The 18,924-nt window shown below is 36.9% G+C and overlaps 1 protein-coding gene across 2 annotated transcripts in view; it reads left to right on the top strand.

Annotated features, from left to right (window-relative positions):
- The window catches only part of LOC132300817 (pentatricopeptide repeat-containing protein MRL1, chloroplastic), a 41,112-nt gene extending 22,525 nt beyond the window's left edge, over positions 1-18,587 (top strand). For both annotated transcript variants that reach the window (XM_059798059.1, XM_059798060.1), the window contains 9 exons: positions 6,634-6,733; positions 7,952-8,060; positions 8,182-8,273; positions 14,523-14,613; positions 15,662-15,893; positions 15,997-16,089; positions 16,397-16,445; positions 17,604-17,697; positions 17,958-18,587. In XM_059798059.1, the coding sequence (XP_059654042.1) occupies positions 6,634-6,733; positions 7,952-8,060; positions 8,182-8,273; positions 14,523-14,613; positions 15,662-15,893; positions 15,997-16,089; positions 16,397-16,445; positions 17,604-17,697; positions 17,958-18,192 (1,095 nt within the window). In that variant the 3' untranslated portion in view covers positions 18,193-18,587. The remainder of the gene's footprint in view (positions 1-6,633; positions 6,734-7,951; positions 8,061-8,181; positions 8,274-14,522; positions 14,614-15,661; positions 15,894-15,996; positions 16,090-16,396; positions 16,446-17,603; positions 17,698-17,957) is intronic.
- The last annotated feature ends 337 nt before the right edge of the window (positions 18,588-18,924 follow it).

Below are 18,924 nucleotides of genomic sequence, written 5' to 3'. Positions count from 1 at the left end.
GAAATGTGTTCTAAAAAATAGAGAAAACTATTGAGAGGAATATGTCTTTCTTCCTTACTTAAATAATGTACACGGCATCTATATGAATAGGTGATACAAGGCATAAAAATAGGAACTAATTAACTATTGATTCTATTTAAATTTAAACTTTCCTATTCTGTAGGCTTTGACTAATTCTACATATTTACATATATGATATCCCTGAAATTTCGGCTATATCTTGGCTGAATTATTTCCGTTTCCAACACTCCCCCTCAAGCTGGCTTGAATATGTTTTCCATGGCCAGCTTGCCAATTAAGTAGTCAAATTGTCTTTTGTGTAGTCCCTTTGTAAGAACATCTGCGATCTGCTCAGTGGTGGGTATATAAGACATGCAGGTCAATCCCTTCTCAAGCTTCTCTTTGATAAAGTGCTTGTCAACTTCCACATGTTTAGTTCTGTCGTGAAGGACAGGATTACGAGCAATTGCAATTACTGCCTTATTGTCACAGTACACTTTCATTGGTGAAGTACTCAGAATTTTTAAGTCTTCTAGTAACCTTCTGATCCACTAAGCTTCACAAATTCCATGTGCAACTGATCTAAATTCAGCTTCTGCACTACTTCTAGCCACTACGTTCTATTTTTTGCTTCGCCAAGTAACCAAAGTCCCTCCAACGAAGGTACAGTAGCCTGAGGTAGATTTCCGGTCAGTAATGCTACCAGCCGAATCTGCATCTGTATAGACTTCAACTTGAAGAGGCCCCTGTTTTTTAAATAACAGACCCTTACGAGGAGTTCCTTTTAGATACCTTAGGATTCTGTATGCTGCTTCAAAGTGTTCCTGTCCTGGTGAATGCATGAATTGGCTCACGCTACTTACTGCGAATGCTATATCGGGACGTGTATGAGATAAATAGATTAATCTTCCAACAAGTCTCTGGAATTGTTCTATATTTACAACGTCTTCGATTTTAACATGCTGCAGCTTTAAGTTGGGCTGGGTTGGTGTTTCAGCTGCTTTACATCCAAGCAATGTTTCACCGAGCAAGTCACGTGTGTATTTGCGTTGAGTGACAAAGATACCCTCCTTGGACCTAGCGAACTCCGTTCCGAGAAAATATTTCAATGCTTTCAGGTCTTTTATCTCGAAATCCTTAGCAAGTCCCTTCTTCAATCTTTCCTGTTCGGCACTATCATCACCTGTTAAGATTATGTCATCCACATAAACAATCAAGATAGCTACTTGACCTTCTCTTGAATGTTTATAGAACATAGTATGGTCTGCTTGACTTTGATAGTAACCAAGGTTTTTTATAACCTTCCCAAAGCATTCAAACCACACTCTTGGGGATTGTTTGAGGCCGTATATGGACTTGTTCAATTTGCTGACTTTATCTTCACCAAAATTCTTCTCAAAACCTGGAGGGAGGCTCATATAAACTTCTTTTAGATCTCCATTTAAGAAGGCATTTTTTACATCTAATTGATGTAAGGGGCAGCTGTAATTCACGACCAAGGATAGTAAAACCCGAATTGAGTTCATCTTGGCAACCGGAGCAAAAGTTTCTTGGTGGTCAATTCCAGGGGTTTGTGAAAACCCTTTTGCCACGAGTCTCTCGCCTTATACCTCTCCACGCTACCATCAGCTTTGCATTTCGCCGTAAATACCCATTTGCACCCTACGGTCTTCTTGTCCTCAGGTAGGTTCACTAACTTCCAAGTACCATTCCTTTCCAGAGCATTCAACTCTTCCATAACTGCTAACTTCCAATTCGGTTCACCTAAGGCTTCCTTAATAGTTCTTCGAACAAACAGGTTAGATATTTTAGAAGTAAATGCTCTATGACCATTGGAAAGTTTATCATTGGATAAATATTTGGCAATGCGATGTTGGGTACACTTTCGGATTCCTTTCCTAATGGTTATAGGGAGATCACAATATGTGGGTATAGCACTAGGTAAAAGATTAGGATTAGTATTACCTGAGCTGCTCGAGGGACGTTTCTCCAGAGATTCTGATTGACTTTGTGGCAGAATGGTTGGCAGGTCTTTACTCATTTGTTGAGTCCTTTTCTGAGCATAAACCAAAAACTCAGGTTCTGGAACAATTTGTTCCTTTTGTAGTATTTCTCCCCCTGCTTGCGAGCCATCTATGTTTGGAAAAAATCGGCTCGGATTTCCTTCGTTTTCCATATCTTGAACACCCTATTTTTGTGTTTGTTTTTCAAAGACAAGGGAAGGAGACGAGAGAATACGATATGGTAAGGGATCCGAAGTTGTCTCCCAAAAATTTTCTTCTTTTCTCTCTATCTCCCCCTGAAGACAATTTTTGGCAAAATAAGATTGATTTTCTAGAAAGGAGACATCCATACTCACAAGAATTTTCTTTGTTTGTGGATTATAGCACTTGTATCCTCTTTTGTTTGGGGCATATCCTATGAAAACACACTTCTTTGCTCTCGGATCAAGTTTAGATCGAAATTTGCTGATATGAACAAAAACAGTGCATCCAAAATTTTTTAATGGCAAATCTGAATTAATTCTGCATTCAGGAAAGGGTTTTTTGAAATAATCTAGAGTTGTGACATATTGCAAAACACGTGTAGGCATTTTGTTAATTTAATAGGATGCTATCAAAATTGCATCTCCCCATAAATATTTTGGAACGTGCATAGAAAACATTATGGCACGGGCCACTTCAAGTAAATATTTATTTTTCCTTTCGGCAATGCCGTGAGTGTCACGACAGGTGGATTGATGCAAACTACCTTTTTCCTTAAAAAAATCCCCTAGATATTCATTGAAATACTCTTTTTCCATTATCAAAATGAAATAAACTGATTTTTGATTGAAATTGATTTTCAACCATTTTGTAAAAGTCTTGAAACTTATTTTTTACTTCAGATTTGTCGTTCATCAAATAAACCCAGTAGAGTCGAGTGTGATCATCTATAAAAGTCACAAACTATTTTTTACCAGTCATGTTAGCGACCTTGAGAGGACCCCACACATCACTATGAATCAAATAGAATGGTTTAGAAGTATGGTATGGTTTTGCTGGATAAGTAGCTTAATGACTTTTAGATAAATAACAACTTTCACATTGAAATGAAGAACCCCCCAAATTTTTAAACAAATCAGGAAACGAATGTTTAAGATACGGAAAACTAGGATGTCCCAGTCTAAGATGCCAAAGCATTATTTGTTCACGAGCAGAAATTGAACTAATACTACTACTATGACCTTGAGCTGTTTTAGTACCGAAGAGATTATCATTAAAATAGTAAAGACCATTGACCATTCTAGCACTGCCAATCATCTTCCCCAAGTTCCGGTCCTGAAATTCACAATAAGAGTCAAAGAAAACAACACGACAGTTAGTGTCTCTGGATAATTTACTGGCAGATAACAAATTGCAGTTCAGTTTAGGAACATGAAGGACATATTTAAGAGTTATATTTGCTGAAATTTTTATTTGACCTTTTCCTGCAATAGGTGAGAAACTGCCATCGGCAATCCTAACTCTTTCGCTTCCAGAACAGGATAAATTAGTATTGAATAAATAAGAAGAGGTCATGTGATCAGATGCCCCTGAATCAATGATCCAAGGGGCAGGATTTTGACTACATGATAGATCATTAGGATTGCTACCTGTTTGTGCAAGAGAACCACTAGGAGTACCGGATAAAGAATTGGACTTTAGCAGTTTAAGAAGATGATCCATCTGCTCTTTACCGAATGGACTCGTCTCAGCTTCATTTGCATAGGACGATGCATGAGTTTGTTTGTCACTCGGCATGCTGCTCTTCCAATTTGCAGGCTTTCCATGGATCTTCCAGCAGTTATCTCGGGTATAGCGTGGTTTATTGCAGTAGTCACACCACACCAAAGGCTTTTCATTCTGCCTTACTTGATTATTGGTAAAGGCCTTATTTGCACTTGCATCTGATGCAATCATGGCTGAGTTTTTGACAGGTGCAACAGCTCCCTTTTTTCCAAGTATAATGTTCCTGCGACTTTCTTCCCTGCTAACTTCGGCAAAGACTTCACCGATAGAAGGCAGAGGTTGGCGACCAATTATTCTCCCCCTGACTTCATCAAATTCAATGTTTAATCCGGCCAAGAACTTGTAGATTCGATGGTCTTCCACCACCTTGTTAATGTGATTGCAGTCGTCTGGTGATTTCCACTCATAGTCATTGAACAGGTCCAGATCTTGCCACAACCTCTTTAGAGAATTGAAATACTTGGTCACACTGTCCTCTCCTTGACGAATTCCTCCAAGTTTTATTGTCAATTCATATATTTGGGATTGATTTCCCAAATCCAAATGTACTTTCGGACAGATTGAGACCATTGCAGAAAATTATCACCATTCAGTTTCATGTTGGTGATTTGGACAGAGTGAGAATCAGAGTTAAGGGCATGGGTTTCCGTGGTTGTTTTGGAAGTGGTGGATCCGGATGTAGTTTCCGACATGGTGAAGGACGGCTAACAGGTTCTAGGGTTTTGGGAAGAGTCAGAGATTAAGTCCCTGCTCTGAAACCATAAAAAACAGAAAACTATTGAGAGGAATATTTCTTTCTTCCTTACTCTGATAATGTACTCGACATCTATATAAATAGGTGGCATAAAAACTGGTTTTTGTTTTTGATTTGGATCTTTTCAAATTCTAAAACGGGAGGTCAATGTTTGAAACTAGAAAGCAGTAGTGGGACTTGCAGTTGAATTGAATGCTATTTTGTAAAGGGAGAAGGAACTAGTTTGGAGTTGGCCTTTAGTTTGTATTAGAATCTTCCCATATTTTCAAATATGCTGTCAAAATCTGAAACAACAAAGTTAACATTAGTATCAGTAGACGATTTGGACACTGTTTTCTAGAGGATGAGGGAGCTAGTCCGAATTGCCTCAGATTTTGATTTGGATCTAAGTTTGTAAATGGAGATTCAAGTTCAAAACAGGAAATTCTATGATGGGACCTGTAGTTAACTTGGAGACAATTTTTTAGAGGATAGAAGGGAGAATTTGGAATTGGCTTTAGTTTACATTTTGGATACTTACAAGTCTTAAAATATGGGCTCAAATTCTGAAACTAGGGAGTCAATTGCAGGACTGGTGGTTAACTTGAATTCCAGTTTTTGGTGGGAGAGTTGGCTTCAGGGCTGTTTTGCTTTCTGGATTCGACCTTTATAGGGTATGAAAAGTGTGGCCAAATTTGTTACTCATGCAGTTAACAGGACCATTTGTTTAGGCTTTTTCCCATTGACCCGAGCTCATTATGGGACTAGATGAATTGCTGAAAGGGAGGGCGTGACATGTGATAGGATGACAAGTAGTTGATTGTTTCTTAGTGTGATTTTTGCATGTTTTTGAAAGAGGGTGGTACAAAATGGGGTTGTATACAATACACCTATCGTCCTGGTTTAGGTCCAAACTCTTATTAATTTATTTAGTTATATATATATATATAATTTTTTTATTTGTTGTCAAGCTATTGATCCTTACCATTTTCCAAACCCTGGTCTGGATTATGTGGTTGAGACACTGTTCCGTTAGCAGATATGATAGCCACGATTTATGGAATGACTTACCATATTAGCGGAGATTTGATAGCCACGAATAGTGGCATAGAATATGCTTGATTTGATTTAGATTTGATTTAATTTCCTTTCTTGTAATATGAACATGTACTCTTTTTATCTATAAATACTAGAGCTGTGAATGAGTGATTTATCTCATTCAAGCCTTTATACAATTTTCTCATTTATTCTTCTTTTTATATTTCTTTTCCATTTCTTCTTGGTATCAGAGCCAGGGTGGTCCAACTGCAATGAGGGCATTACAAGTTCGGCACCACCCATTTAGAAATGGTTTGAGGAAACATGGTTGTTTTTTTTTTTTTATTATTATTTTATTTTTTTATGGTCTGAGGAGACATTGTTGATTCTTTTATCTACATTGTTTAAACATATGTATGAAGGAGAATGGTCTGATGAGACATTATTGATTCTTCTATCTACATATTTTAAACATGTATAGGAAGGGAATGGTCTGAGGAGACATTGTTGGTTGTTTACGGTCTAGGGAGACATGGTTGGTTGTTTATGGATCGAGGAGAAATTGTTGATTTTGCACTCCTCAGCCTGCATTCTTACAAAGGGCGTTAACCAGATTGTGTTTGAGAATGCATTGTCCAAGTTGGGCGTTTCAAATATCCACGCACCAACTTGAGGGGGAGTGTTAACAGATATGTTAGCCACGATTGATGGAATGACTTACCATATTAGCGGAGATTTGATAGCCACAAATAATGGCATAGAATATGCTGTGATTTGATTTAGATTTGATTTAATTTCCTTTTTTGTAATATGAACATGTGCTCTTTTTATCGATAAATACTAGAGCTGTGAATGAGTGATTTATCTCATTTAAGCCTTTACACAATTCTATCCTTTTTTTTTTTTTTTTTTTTGCATTTCTTCTGTTCTCTTGCCTGACTTCTGGGCAAGGTATATAAGTTCATGTGTAATTTTCTTCAAAGACTTTTTATGCACGCACTTAATCGTTTAAATGAAATATGAATTAGTTACACTATTCTTATGCTGCATGATATGGTTCAACAGTGATGGAATTGTCTGATGATTTTTCAGGCAAACAATTGGCAGAAGGCACTGGAGCTATATGAGGATATTAAATCCATTAAGTTGAAACCAACCGTTTCTACAATGAATGCCTTAATTACTGCCTTGTGTAAGTTCTATTTCTTTATACATCTTGTCTCAGTGTAACCCAATATATTGAGCATAAGTAGGCTTACATTTTCTTCCAAAATTCTGTAGCTTATAATTTCCCGGCCTAGCATTAGTTTATGTATTTCAACTTTTTTGATGGATGACATGAAGAGTTTTGAGGAGAAAGGAATTTAGATTAATTTCCAGCTTTTAAAGTGGGAAGCCTCCTATCTGCTGTCTTTCTTTTTTGTCTTTTTTTTGGTTTTTTATTTATTAGGTGTGAAAAGAAACCATAAAGGGTACAAATTTAACATGACATGAATTGCTGAACTGATTTGAAATGCCGGTTTTTCAATAGCAGCTATATTTGTATATACATGGTCGAAATTAAGGATTTAAAAATTGTTTCATTGCAATTTGGTTATTTTATTTGTAATTAGATTTTTCCTTGATAGTGATTAGAGCCACCTAGACAGTAAACCTAATTTTAAAGATACACTACATAATGTGTTTACAATAAATTTGATGGTGTCAATAGTGCTGAAAGGTGTTTATTGTCCATGGGGACCTTTCAAGTTTGGTACTTCAGCTGTGGCTGTGCACCTAAAGGTAACTCAGTTTTGTGTTTATATTTGTCCATAAATTAGTGAATGGTAGTGTCACTGTCCGTAAGCCTCACCAAAACTTTCAGCAAATGTTTTTTCTCCCTTTGGCATCACATTACTACATCATAATCTTTACTATATAAAGGCAGAACGTACCTTCAGCAGATGCACTTTTTTGAGTCCTTTTATTTGTTCCATCTTCTTACTAAACATGCATATCTTGCAATTTAAAACAGTGATATACTAGTTATATTTTAGTAGTTACTTCATTTGATTGAAGAAAGTGATACAATTGAAGCAGTAATCAATGTTATAAACTCCACCCCTTTGGATGCCATGGCAGGAGGGAAGCTAACTCCTGAAAATGTCCATTTCTGGATTTTGCTTTGTGTGCTGTGTGATGGCCCTAAGTTACTTTTTAAAATATCAAATGCAGCTAGTGTTATAAGATATAATTTATATACTATAAGGGGTGGAATTTGATATTTGAACAAAATGCTGCCAAATTAATTATTTTCAGGAGGTAAAGTACTGAAGCACTGGTGTGGCATTTAAAGCAATCTTATATTGGTTTGCTTTGTCAAATTGGAATTGCATGTAGAAAAAATCTATATAAGAAAACTTCACTACAGGTGATGGGGAACAACTGCAGAAGGCTGTGGATGTTTTATCTGAAATGAAGAGGATGGGCTTGTGCCCCAATACCATCACATACTCCATTCTATTTGTGGCAAGTGAAAAGTAATTGCTCCTGTCTTTATATATTGTCTTTGACAAGCAGTATTGATATATATGTTTGCCTTACAAATTTTCTTTTCTAAATTACATTGTATTTCTTTTCTTTTTTTTTTTTTTTTTGTAGAAAGGACGATCTAGAAGTCGGCATGATGCTCTTTTCTCAAGCCAAAAAGGATGGTGCTGCCCCTAACCTTATTATGTGCAGGTGTCTAATTGGTAAGATCAATGTGGTTGATGACTTATTCTCAAGTTGTTTGTGTTTGTGCATGTTCTTTTTTTCCTCTATGAATGGAAGGTGTTTGGAGTCTTTGGACACCTTACTGAAATCTCACGGTTCAGTTGTGTTAAACACACCACCAAGGTGTTGTAGCCTTGTGGTACCTCGTCACCTCCCAAAGTAAAAGGTTTAGGGTTTAAGTACCCGTAGGGGCAAAGTGGGTTCTTTTAAATAGATAGTGTTACTTCCTCACCTCCCAAAGCAGAAGGTCGAGAAGTACCTGTAGGAAAAGTGGGGCTTTCTAAATGAGCATATTTTCATTTTCCATCGGTCTGTTGCTATTAATATATTAGGATCAAGTTTCAAGGAAGGACATCATGTGTTTTTTACCTCTGTTTTGGCTATAACTTTAGTTTTAAAAAAAGGATTGCATTCTACTTTGTAGTCAATCACCTTTTAAGATAATGTTTTGCGTTCAAAAGAAGAAGTTTTGGGTTTTGACTTACTCAAACCTAGAGCCAAGAGCTATATTTATATACAAGAATAGGGTACAAAGAAAGGAAACCAAATCAAATAAAAACAGGAAATATGCCAAAATCTACGTGATCCCATGATTATGGGGATCTTATCTACGTGATCCATGATAATAGGGATCTTACATAAAACACCTAATAAAAGCCTGAAAACAGCTAATAAAAATAATAATAATAATAATAATGCTGATATTTCAACACTCCCTCTCAAGTTGTAGTGAAGATATTAATCAAGCCCAGCTTGGTTATCAAGGAATGAAGCAAAGATGGACCAACGGATTTGGTGAACACATCTGTCGACTGATTAGAGGACCGAACAAAGCACGGCTTGATAATTCCCGAACGAACCTTCTCTATGATAAAATGAATGTCCACCTCTATATGTTTAGTCCTCTCATGAAGAATAGAATCTGAAACAAGCATGATGGCTGACTTATTATCATAAAACAAGTCCGAGGACTGTTTTTCACTTAGCCCTAGTTCCTCCAAGAAAGATCGAAGCTAGAGAATCTCACAAGTAACCTGGGCCATGGCACGATACTCAGCCTCTGCTGAAGATCTCGAAATTGCAGGTTGCTTCTTACTTTTCCAGGATATAAGATAATCTCCATTGAAAGTACAAAAGCTAGATGTGGAACGTCTGTTACTCTTAGACCCAGCATAATCTACATCACTAAAACATGATAGCCCAACCTGCCTGTTAGAAGAATAGGATAATCCAAGTCTAGGACAGGACTTAAGATATCGAAGAATTTGATATATCGCATCCATATAAGCTGTACGAGGAGCATGCATAAACTAACTCACAACACTAACAACAAAAGCCAAATTAGGACAGGTGTTGGTAAGATAAATCAATCTTCTTACCAAGTGCTGATACTGCGAGGGATTAGAAAGACTCGGCCGAGATCTTCATATTAGGATCCATAGGAGTGGAAGCAGGTTTACACCCAAGCATACCTGTGTCTCGAAGAAGATCCAAGGCATACTTCCTTTGCGATAAAGAGATACCTTACTTAGATCTAGCAACCTCAATTCCCGAGTTGCCTAAGGTCTTTCACATCAAAAGCTTTAGCCAATTGAAGCTTTACTTGAGCAATCACAGGGATGTCATTGCCAGTAATGATGATATCATCAACATAGACAAGAAGAATGATACATCGACCAGTAGAGGAACGGTGGATAAAACATGTATGGTTAGAATGAAATCTAACAAACGCTATGGATAAAATTACATTACTGAACCGGCTGAACCAAGCTCTGGGAGATTGTTTTAACCTATACAAAGACTTTCGCAATCGACAGACCTTTCCAGCATACTCCCCCTTAGCTCGAAAACCGGGTGGAGGATCCATATAAATAGTCTCAAGAAGATCACTGTTAAGGAAAGCATTGAGTTCAATAGTGAGAGGCAGCTAGGGAGACAAGCAAATGAACTGAGGTCAATTTAGCCATTGAAGCGAAGGTATCATTAAAGTCTTTACCAGGAAAGCCTTAGAGATATTTCTGAGAATGGAAATGGAATTAAGTTTTCCTAGAAAGGGTCGGTAAGAGCCTGAAAGAACATCATAAGAGATACACTACAAAATAGGATGATCAGTACTACAAGCGAATCTAAATTGAGCAGGGGGTTTGCGGTCCTGATTGAGATACCGAGACTTAGGAATAGGGTCAAGGAAATGTAAAGGAGAGAGAGGAGATGTACCTGAACCTGTATCTGAAGAGGATGAAGGCAGTGGAGGCGGAGCACGAGGGCGGCAAGAATAGACCTGCAAAGTGGGTGAGGAAACCACAAGAGAAGACTCTTCTTGGAAAATAGGAAGAGGACGAGCAAGAGGAGGTGCCTCTTGATCTAGAGGAGAGGCCTCTTGATCGAGTGTAGAATTTTCCTGTAAGATAGTGTTAGAACCATAAAAAGGGGTATGCTTATGAAAGGTGACATCAAGAGAGTGATACATGTGTTTGTGTACAGGATCATAATACCGGTAACCTTTTGACATTGAAGAGTATCCTAAAAAAATGCATTCAATGGCCTTGTCATCAAGTTTAGTATGAGAAGGGCTACGATTCTGAACAAAACATGTACATCCAAACACCCGAGGCATAATGGAAAAAAGAGTAATATCAGGCCGAAGCACTTGTAAGGGGGCCTTACCATTTAATACTCTACTAGGGGTACGATTAATGAGAAAAGTAGCTATAAGAACCACCATGTGTCAGAATGACTTTGGCACATTCATACCACTTAAAGACGTTGAACAACTGATATTAGTTCGCGGTTTTTACGCTCTGCCACACCATTCTGTTTAGGGGTATATGGACAAGTAAGTTGATGAAGAATACCATGTTTGTTAAGTTAAGACCGAAACTCATTGGAAACATATTCACGACCATTGTCAGACTTAATATTCCTAACAACAGTTTTATATTGAGTTTTGATCACTTGGAGGAATTAAGTGAACAAGGAAAAAACTTCAGATTTCTTTTAAAGTAAATATACCTATGTGCAGCGGGAATAATCATCAATGAATGTGACATTAAAACAATGCCTCGAAAAAGCAGTAACAGGAGAAGGACCCCGCACATCAGAATGTATGATTTCAAACATACTAGGTGCACAATGCATATAAGAAATATAACTGGTTCTAGTGTATTTAGAAAGCTCAAAAATCTCACATTGAAACTTATTATCCTTACAAGCAGTTATTAATGAAGGGAAAAGCAGACATAAATACTGAAAGTTTACATGCCCAAGGCGAGCATACCATAAATTTAAAGAACAGAGTCTTGAAGGCTTGAAGCAAGTGGAGGAGGTGTCGGTGGAGGATCCCTAAAGTAGTAGAGGCCATCGTGCTCACATCCCCTGCCAAAAATCCTCGTCGAACACAGGTTCTGTAAAACATAGTAATGAGGAAATAAAATCACTACATAGTTTAGTAATTTGGCAAGTTTGTTAACAGATAGAAGATTAAATGTAAAGTTAGGAACATGAAGAATAGATGACAAAATAATATCAGGGAATAGATGAACATCTCTTTTACTACGAATAATGGTGGTTGACCCATCGGCTAGACTAACAGCTTAATTAACAGGGGTAACGGGAGTAGAAAATATGATAACTCACCAGTTATGTGATCATTGGCTTTGGAATCTAGAACCCAAGTAGGTTTTTCCGCTTTAACATGAAAAACAGGAGTACCTATAGCTATAGTAGCCGTGGGAATAGAAGAGCCAACCCTGGTAGACAAAGCTCTAAACTGCTCCTGCAGCTGACCAATCTGGGATTGTAACTGATTGAAGTCCTGAAAAGATGGTCTGGGAGGAGTTGAAGCAGGAGGGACAACAATCTGTGGAGTAGCATACCCACCAATAGTATGGGCTACTGCAGCAGTGCGACCACTGCCAGAAGGACGATTGCGAGAAATTTTTTGCTTTAGATCGGGATTAAGCTTAAAGCAACGTTCCTTTACATGACCCGTGGCTCCACAATGTTGACAAATAAACTCTCTCTCTGAAATCTAGAATTAGCAGCAAGAGCCATCTGATCAACTGGAGTCTAGGAGCATTATACTCGGATCGTAAACCTATCAAAAACTGGTAGGTATGCTACCAAAAGAGTTACAGCTTCTTTAGAGAAATCGGAGAGAGATTCATACTATGCTAATTCTTCCCACTTAGACTGGAGGTACCCAAAATACTCTGATATTGACAACTTGAGTGTCTCCTGAGATGCATGAACAATCTCCTAATAGAGTTCAAAGATATGAGCGTCATTGCGGGAATGAACATACATCTTGTTAAGGGCTTGCCAAAGATGAAAAACGGAAGTCTGAAATATGAACATATTATAGATATGCTCCTCTATTAAGTTGAAGATCCAACCCAGAATGGTGCACCTGTCTATGTCCCATGCAATATATTTAGTATCCGTCTTTTCTGGTTTCTTGACTAGACCCAAAAGCCAACCAGTTTTCCCTATCCCTCCAATATAGAGTTAAAGAGAACGGGACCAAGATACGAAGTTGCGCCCATTCAAGACCACACTAGTAACCTGCTGTGCCAAAGATAAAATATACTAGACTGAGGATAAAGTGTCCTTTTGGCTACTATAATCAGTCATAGTACCAAAATAAGGTTGGTCCACATGTCAAACCAAGAGGAAAGAGAAAAAAACAATGCCGGAAAAATCGGCGCTTTCCTCCAAATGTGCTGCCGAACAAACACCGGCAACCCACAGGGAAAATAAAACACCAAAAGGACCCTTAGGTCATAAAAAACCCAAGGGAATTCTCCTAAAAAAGGAGTCAAAAACAGAGAGTTACCGAGGGGTCTGGCGCAAGGGCTGGGAGGAGGTGGAGGTGCGCCAGAGGTGAGGGAAAATTGAGAGAGGGAGAGAGAAGGTGGCGGCATTGGGGAGGAAGATGGGGAGGCGAAGGTTTTTGTTTTGTTCTGATACCAAAAAGATGTTGTTTTGGGTTTTGGCTTACTCAAACCGAGAGCCAAGAGCTAATTTATATACAAGAATAGGGTACAAAGAAAGGAAACTAAATCAAAGAAAAACAAGAAATATGCCAAAATCTACGTGACCCCATGATAATAGGGATCTTACATAAAACACCTAATAAAAGGCTGAAAAAAGCCAATAAAAAAAAAATAATAATAATGCAGATATTTCAACCCCTTCAAATGTTATAGATAACCTAATCACATACTTTCATTACCTTCATGAATCAAAGAATTGCAAGGTTTTAAGATGGAAATTAAATGCACAAGGTCTTCATGCCTTGATTTGTTTCAATTGAGGATACTCCTATTGCAGCACCCTGGGGAATAGAAGAATTTCCCTCGTATTTTGATCCCATTTTTTAGACACCAAAATAGTTGGGAAGAAGGTGATGTTAAGTTCAGTTGAGTCATTAAACGGCATAATCTGAATCCTCTTGCATTGCTGATGAAATTGAGCTCTATCTTCTATCTGATTGTTTGGAATGCTATTTATTATATGATGTAAAATGAAATGGGGATGTTGGTTCTTCATGAAAGTCGTTTGGTTTACAAAAATGGCTTCTTGGGTGTCCTTTGAATCTTTGCCAGAACACAGGTGCACCAGGGAAAATTATGAAGATTGATAATTTAAGCTTAGTTGTACATGGACGTTTTATTTATTTATTTCTTATTAGTGACTTAAGTATTTAGAGTTCTTGTTTGTCTCTGGTTTCGACTCTTTGTATTTTTTGTGTACCCAGGTTGCACGCCTCTGGCATGCATTTAGATTCCTCTGTCTTATTTATCAAAAAATACTTATCACTAAATGTTGACTCCAGGAATGAATTTATACCTGATGAACATATAATAAGTTAACTAGATCACCTTATTCTTTCTTGGGCACATGTTCAATGCAGCTGATCCGATAGTTCTCTTTAAAAGAGTAAAAGTATAGTAATAATAAAATGCTTGTCAATCTTAGAGTCCCAGATGGATACTAACTCCTTACGAGTTGGATAAATTTTTTTGGCATTTTATGTTAAACAATTTTTTATGGCTTTGATCCAATAGCATTACTTACCGGAGGTCCATAAAAATTGCTCGTTGTATTGTTGCTTCCTAGCTCAAACTCATTCATGTTTTGGATTGAAATATTATTGTTGTATATACTAATTCTTTGTTCTTTTATGAGCTTCGATTTGATTATCCTTTAATATGATCTGATTGAAGCCATGTGCCTACGGAGATTCGAGAAGGCTTGTATGCTTGGTGAGCCTGTATTGTCTTTCAACTCTGGACGTCCGCAAATTGACAGCAAATGGTATATGCTGCTTTTAACTTTAAAAATTTTCCTGGCAGATATTCATCATTTTGAGAAATCCAGAGACATGATTGTTTACTAGTTCTGTTAAGAACATATTGTGTTGAGTTTTTCTCCTATTAATTTCTAAGCCATGTTAAATTATTCAAAAGAACAAAAACAATTAATGAATTTAAGAATAGTTTTTGTTAACATCTTGTTTCTTCTCATAACTCTCAATGATATAGTTAAAAAAAGGGTGTTAAAGATGAAGAAATAATTCTCTGAAGTTGCCCCAATCCGGAGACACCTTCTTTGTTTCTTTGATTGGAAGTTCCTTTATAGAATGATTTCTCGAGTTAAATCTTTTTCCAATTTTTTTCCCAAGAAGTTTATAAGTATTGCAGCATTCTTAGAGAGTAACTTTAGGCATATATATTTGTTCCTAGTAACTTCTACCAGAATTTCTAAGAAGTTGTAGCTAATTTTCTCTATTTAAATTGGAGTTTTGTTATTTTTTAGTGCTGGGAACTTTGTTATCCCTTAATTTAGTGAAATCTTACAAGTTACAAATTGCTATGAAGCTGCTCAACTATTTTCCAATGGCGTAAAATTTTTAGATCATTGCTTCAGTCTGGTGTAGATCCTTGAGAAACAGATCTTTTAGCCTGTTTTTTTTCCTTGAGGATTTATCGAACTTATAACCCTGGACACAGTAATAAAATGTGCACAGAACAACTTTCACCTTAACAATTTGTGTGTTGTTGGGGTGAATGTTGGACGAAACTGTCTTTATGACGATTATTAAGTTAGAAATGGTTGCTGAAGCTGATCCAATTCAATGTTTCAAATGCTCCTATTACTGTTACTTTGTTGTTATGCCATATCATCCAATAAGAAATCATGACAAGTTAGAAACCATTTCTTAAACTGTATGTAGGACGAAAACCCATACCCGTGTTATCCATGCTTCCTATTTTAGTTTTTCTTTTAAGCATTGATAATTCATCTTCAGTATCATGCATTAAATGTCTAACAATTTGTTATGTGATCAATAAATTCTCTGCAGGACATCATTGGCCTTAATGGTCTACAGGGAAACAATTGTAGCTGGTGTGGTGCCTACAATGGAAGAATGTTCACAAGTTTTGGGATGCCTGAAGCTCCCTTACGATGCATCCTTGAGAAGTAGACTTACCGAGCATCTCCAAGTCAGTATCGATACATCAAGAGGCTCGAATCTCTTCTCCCTTGTTGATGGATTTGGAGAATACGATCCACGTGCTTTTTCATTGCTTGAGGTCTGTAGAAAACAAATTAATTCTTTATCTTTTCTGAACTTGTGCTTTTCTTAAAATCAATGGAGACTGGTGAGATCATCTGAAGATCATTACTGGATCGCAGGAAGCTGCTTCACTTGGAATTGTCCCATGTGTATCTCTTAAAGCAAGTCCAATCGTTGTTGATGCAAGGAAGTTGCAGACTTACTCTGCGGAGGTAGCTTGTTTTTCTTAGTGTTATGGCAGTTTCGGCTACGGTTGTTACAAATGTGACAGAATTTCTTCCTGATATTAGATTTTTAATTTATCTTTGATGAAATTGTTATAAGACTTGAATTTAGCTACGTAGCAGGGGCTCATATATCACAAAAATGATGCTCAATAATCTAAGTCACTGTATCCTCTCTCTCTCTCTCTGAGACACACACACATTCACATACACAGATACACGCGCACACACAAAGTAAGGTACATGATACTGCAGTTTAGATATGTTAACTGATACCTTGTAAAAAACTGATCAGGTATACTTCTTGACAGTTTTGAAGGGTCTCAAGCATCGTCTTGCTGCTGGTAATACTATTTACTCCAATGTTTATATTCTTTGGTTAGTTTTCAACTCAAGACTAGAGGGGCAAACATCACCTGCATGCGCCTCTTTAGTCATTCCCTTTCAGTTATAGGTTTGCTCAGACTTGCATAGAATTTGGTTGTTACTGTGACTGGTGGTGAAATTGGCAGAACTTTAATTATGTTAACTCATGTTGTAACCTCTACTTCATAGATAGGCTTTTCTTTGACAACTACAAAAATAGCACTAATAAATGGTGGATTCTATATTGTAGCATAGACCTCCTACCTTTTCAAGTTTTTGAACATTCATGTTAATCTTAAAATTTTTGCAGTTGGATCTCCTAATTATGATCTTCTTGCTGAATAATTCTGTGATAACAATTAGTAATATTGTAGGAATCTTGATAAAGAGTCTTAGAATTGCAAGTTAGTTTTCTTCTGATCTTTTCAGATTAGAATGTGTTTTCTTATCCACACCACATGTTTTCTTGAAAACTGTAAGTAAAATATTTATTTTTTCCATTGTTTGCAAGTGTGATGGGACTGCTCAACTAGATATGAATCTTAATATAATAATGTACAGCTTACAGAAATAGGAGTGCACAGAAAATAGAGAATTTTTTTATAATCTGTTGTTTTTTCCCGTGGGGCAATAAACTGTTCTGATTTGGCTGAACTAAAATTTGATGAGTTTATGTTTACTTGACCCAAATTTCAGTCATGTGTCAAGTTTTGGAAAATCTTTGGCAAATTTCCCCATAATACTTTGTATCTTTTGTGTAACTTTTGAAGATTTTATTGTTTCTTATTGGTTTCTTACTCCTGTTGTTTGCAAATATTCTACATGAATTGATTTGTGGAAACATTATAATCTGTCATGCATTTGGATGCAAGTATTATAATATAAGATAATGCTTCATAATTCACTATCAAATAGATGTAGATAGAAAATCCTTCTGTTTTATATTAATTCTCTTTTCACATTTGTTGTGTTAATTCTAAGATCTCGTGTTGTTTCTCCTTTTTGGAGAAAATCCTGTTGATTTATAAAATAAGTCGACTAATCAAAGAAAATAATAATTATCAATGTGTTATTATTTTGTAAAGCTTGATGACTAACCTATGTTGGTCATTATTGCCTTCTAAAATTTTGTGCAGGTGTTAGGTTGCCGAACATAACCATTTTACTTCCTGTAGAGAAAACTCAAATTCAGTCTTCCGTTAGGAAGAAAACAATAAACATTGCAGGGAGGTAAGAAGAAATTCTGTAATTGAATGAAATTGACTGTTGTTTCTGTGAAATGCTCCTCTCTCTCTCTCTCTCATCCTTTTTTGTGCCAAGTCCTATTAGCATTTTTAGAGCCACACCTTTAAAATATCAAACCGCCTATACCCAAATCTATGGGGATTTTTACCTTTATATAACAAATGTAATTGTTAATGTTAATATCTGGGACCTGTCTATTTGTTAACAACTTTAAATTGTTGGTAATAATCCATTTTGGTCCACAGGATTAGTCAGGCGGTTGCAGCATTATTGAGGCGGCTAGGACTAGCTTACCTAGGAAATGAATCATACGGGAAAATCCGAATTAATGGTGTTGTTGTGAAGAAGTGGCTTCTACCAAAGCTTGCTTCACCTTTCAGTGGGAAACTGACAGAGTTGAGCTCAACCCATTCACGGTTAGGTAAAGGAATCACCCATCAGCAGCGAAACATTCGAACCAGCAATCTGTCCTTGGAGTAGGAGAGGAACGATCAGGGAATGTGTATGATCGACTCTCCAACCATATCATCAATGACCAAGCATGATCATTCGTACCCTGCACGTGACTTGGCCGATCCTGACTCTTGTTTTGTAGAAAAGCCATGTGAGGTGAGGAAACCGGCTTAGGTATTATGCTCAATTCCGGAAACAACAGAGAGAGAGAGAGCTCAGTTTCAGCACTGTAATATGTATGTATGTCACTTGATGAGAAGTGTGTAGTTACAGCGGAAGGACCCTTGGCCATACTACCACCATAGGTAATATCTAATCATTTAGAGCTTCAGAAACAGTCTTCTAATCTTGTAATAGAAGTCAATAATTGTAGAAGCCTGACCATCAAACTATTATAATTATAAATGTTGAAAGTTAAAATATCTGCTACTGTTGTTTCCTATGCTGTCAACAACTATGATCTCTCATACAATTAAGGAGGACTGGGTATCTGTTCTTTTAATCCTTGATGGCTTTTCATAAAAAATAAAAGTAAAAATAAAAAAAGCCCTAGCTCTTGGTAACTCCTGTTTTGGTGATTCGTGTTCAATGATTGTGTCACACAAATGCATGCTTCTATAAGTAGTGGATTGGAGACGACGTAATTTGTTTTAATCCTTGATCGCTTTTCATTAAAAGACAGAAAAATAAATAAAAATAAATATAAAAAATAAACAAACTTGGTGATGCCCGTTCAGAGACACACAAATGCAGGGTTCC

Source organism: Cornus florida, unplaced genomic scaffold (assembly GCF_030987335.1).
Source record: "Cornus florida cultivar Cherokee Brave unplaced genomic scaffold, ASM3098733v1 CherokeeBrave_3.0.0_Hap2_Chr03, whole genome shotgun sequence".
NCBI lineage: Eukaryota > Viridiplantae > Streptophyta > Magnoliopsida > Cornales > Cornaceae > Cornus > Cornus florida.
Note: the sequence above shows the minus strand (reverse complement) of the source record. Positions and strands in the feature narration are given on the sequence as shown.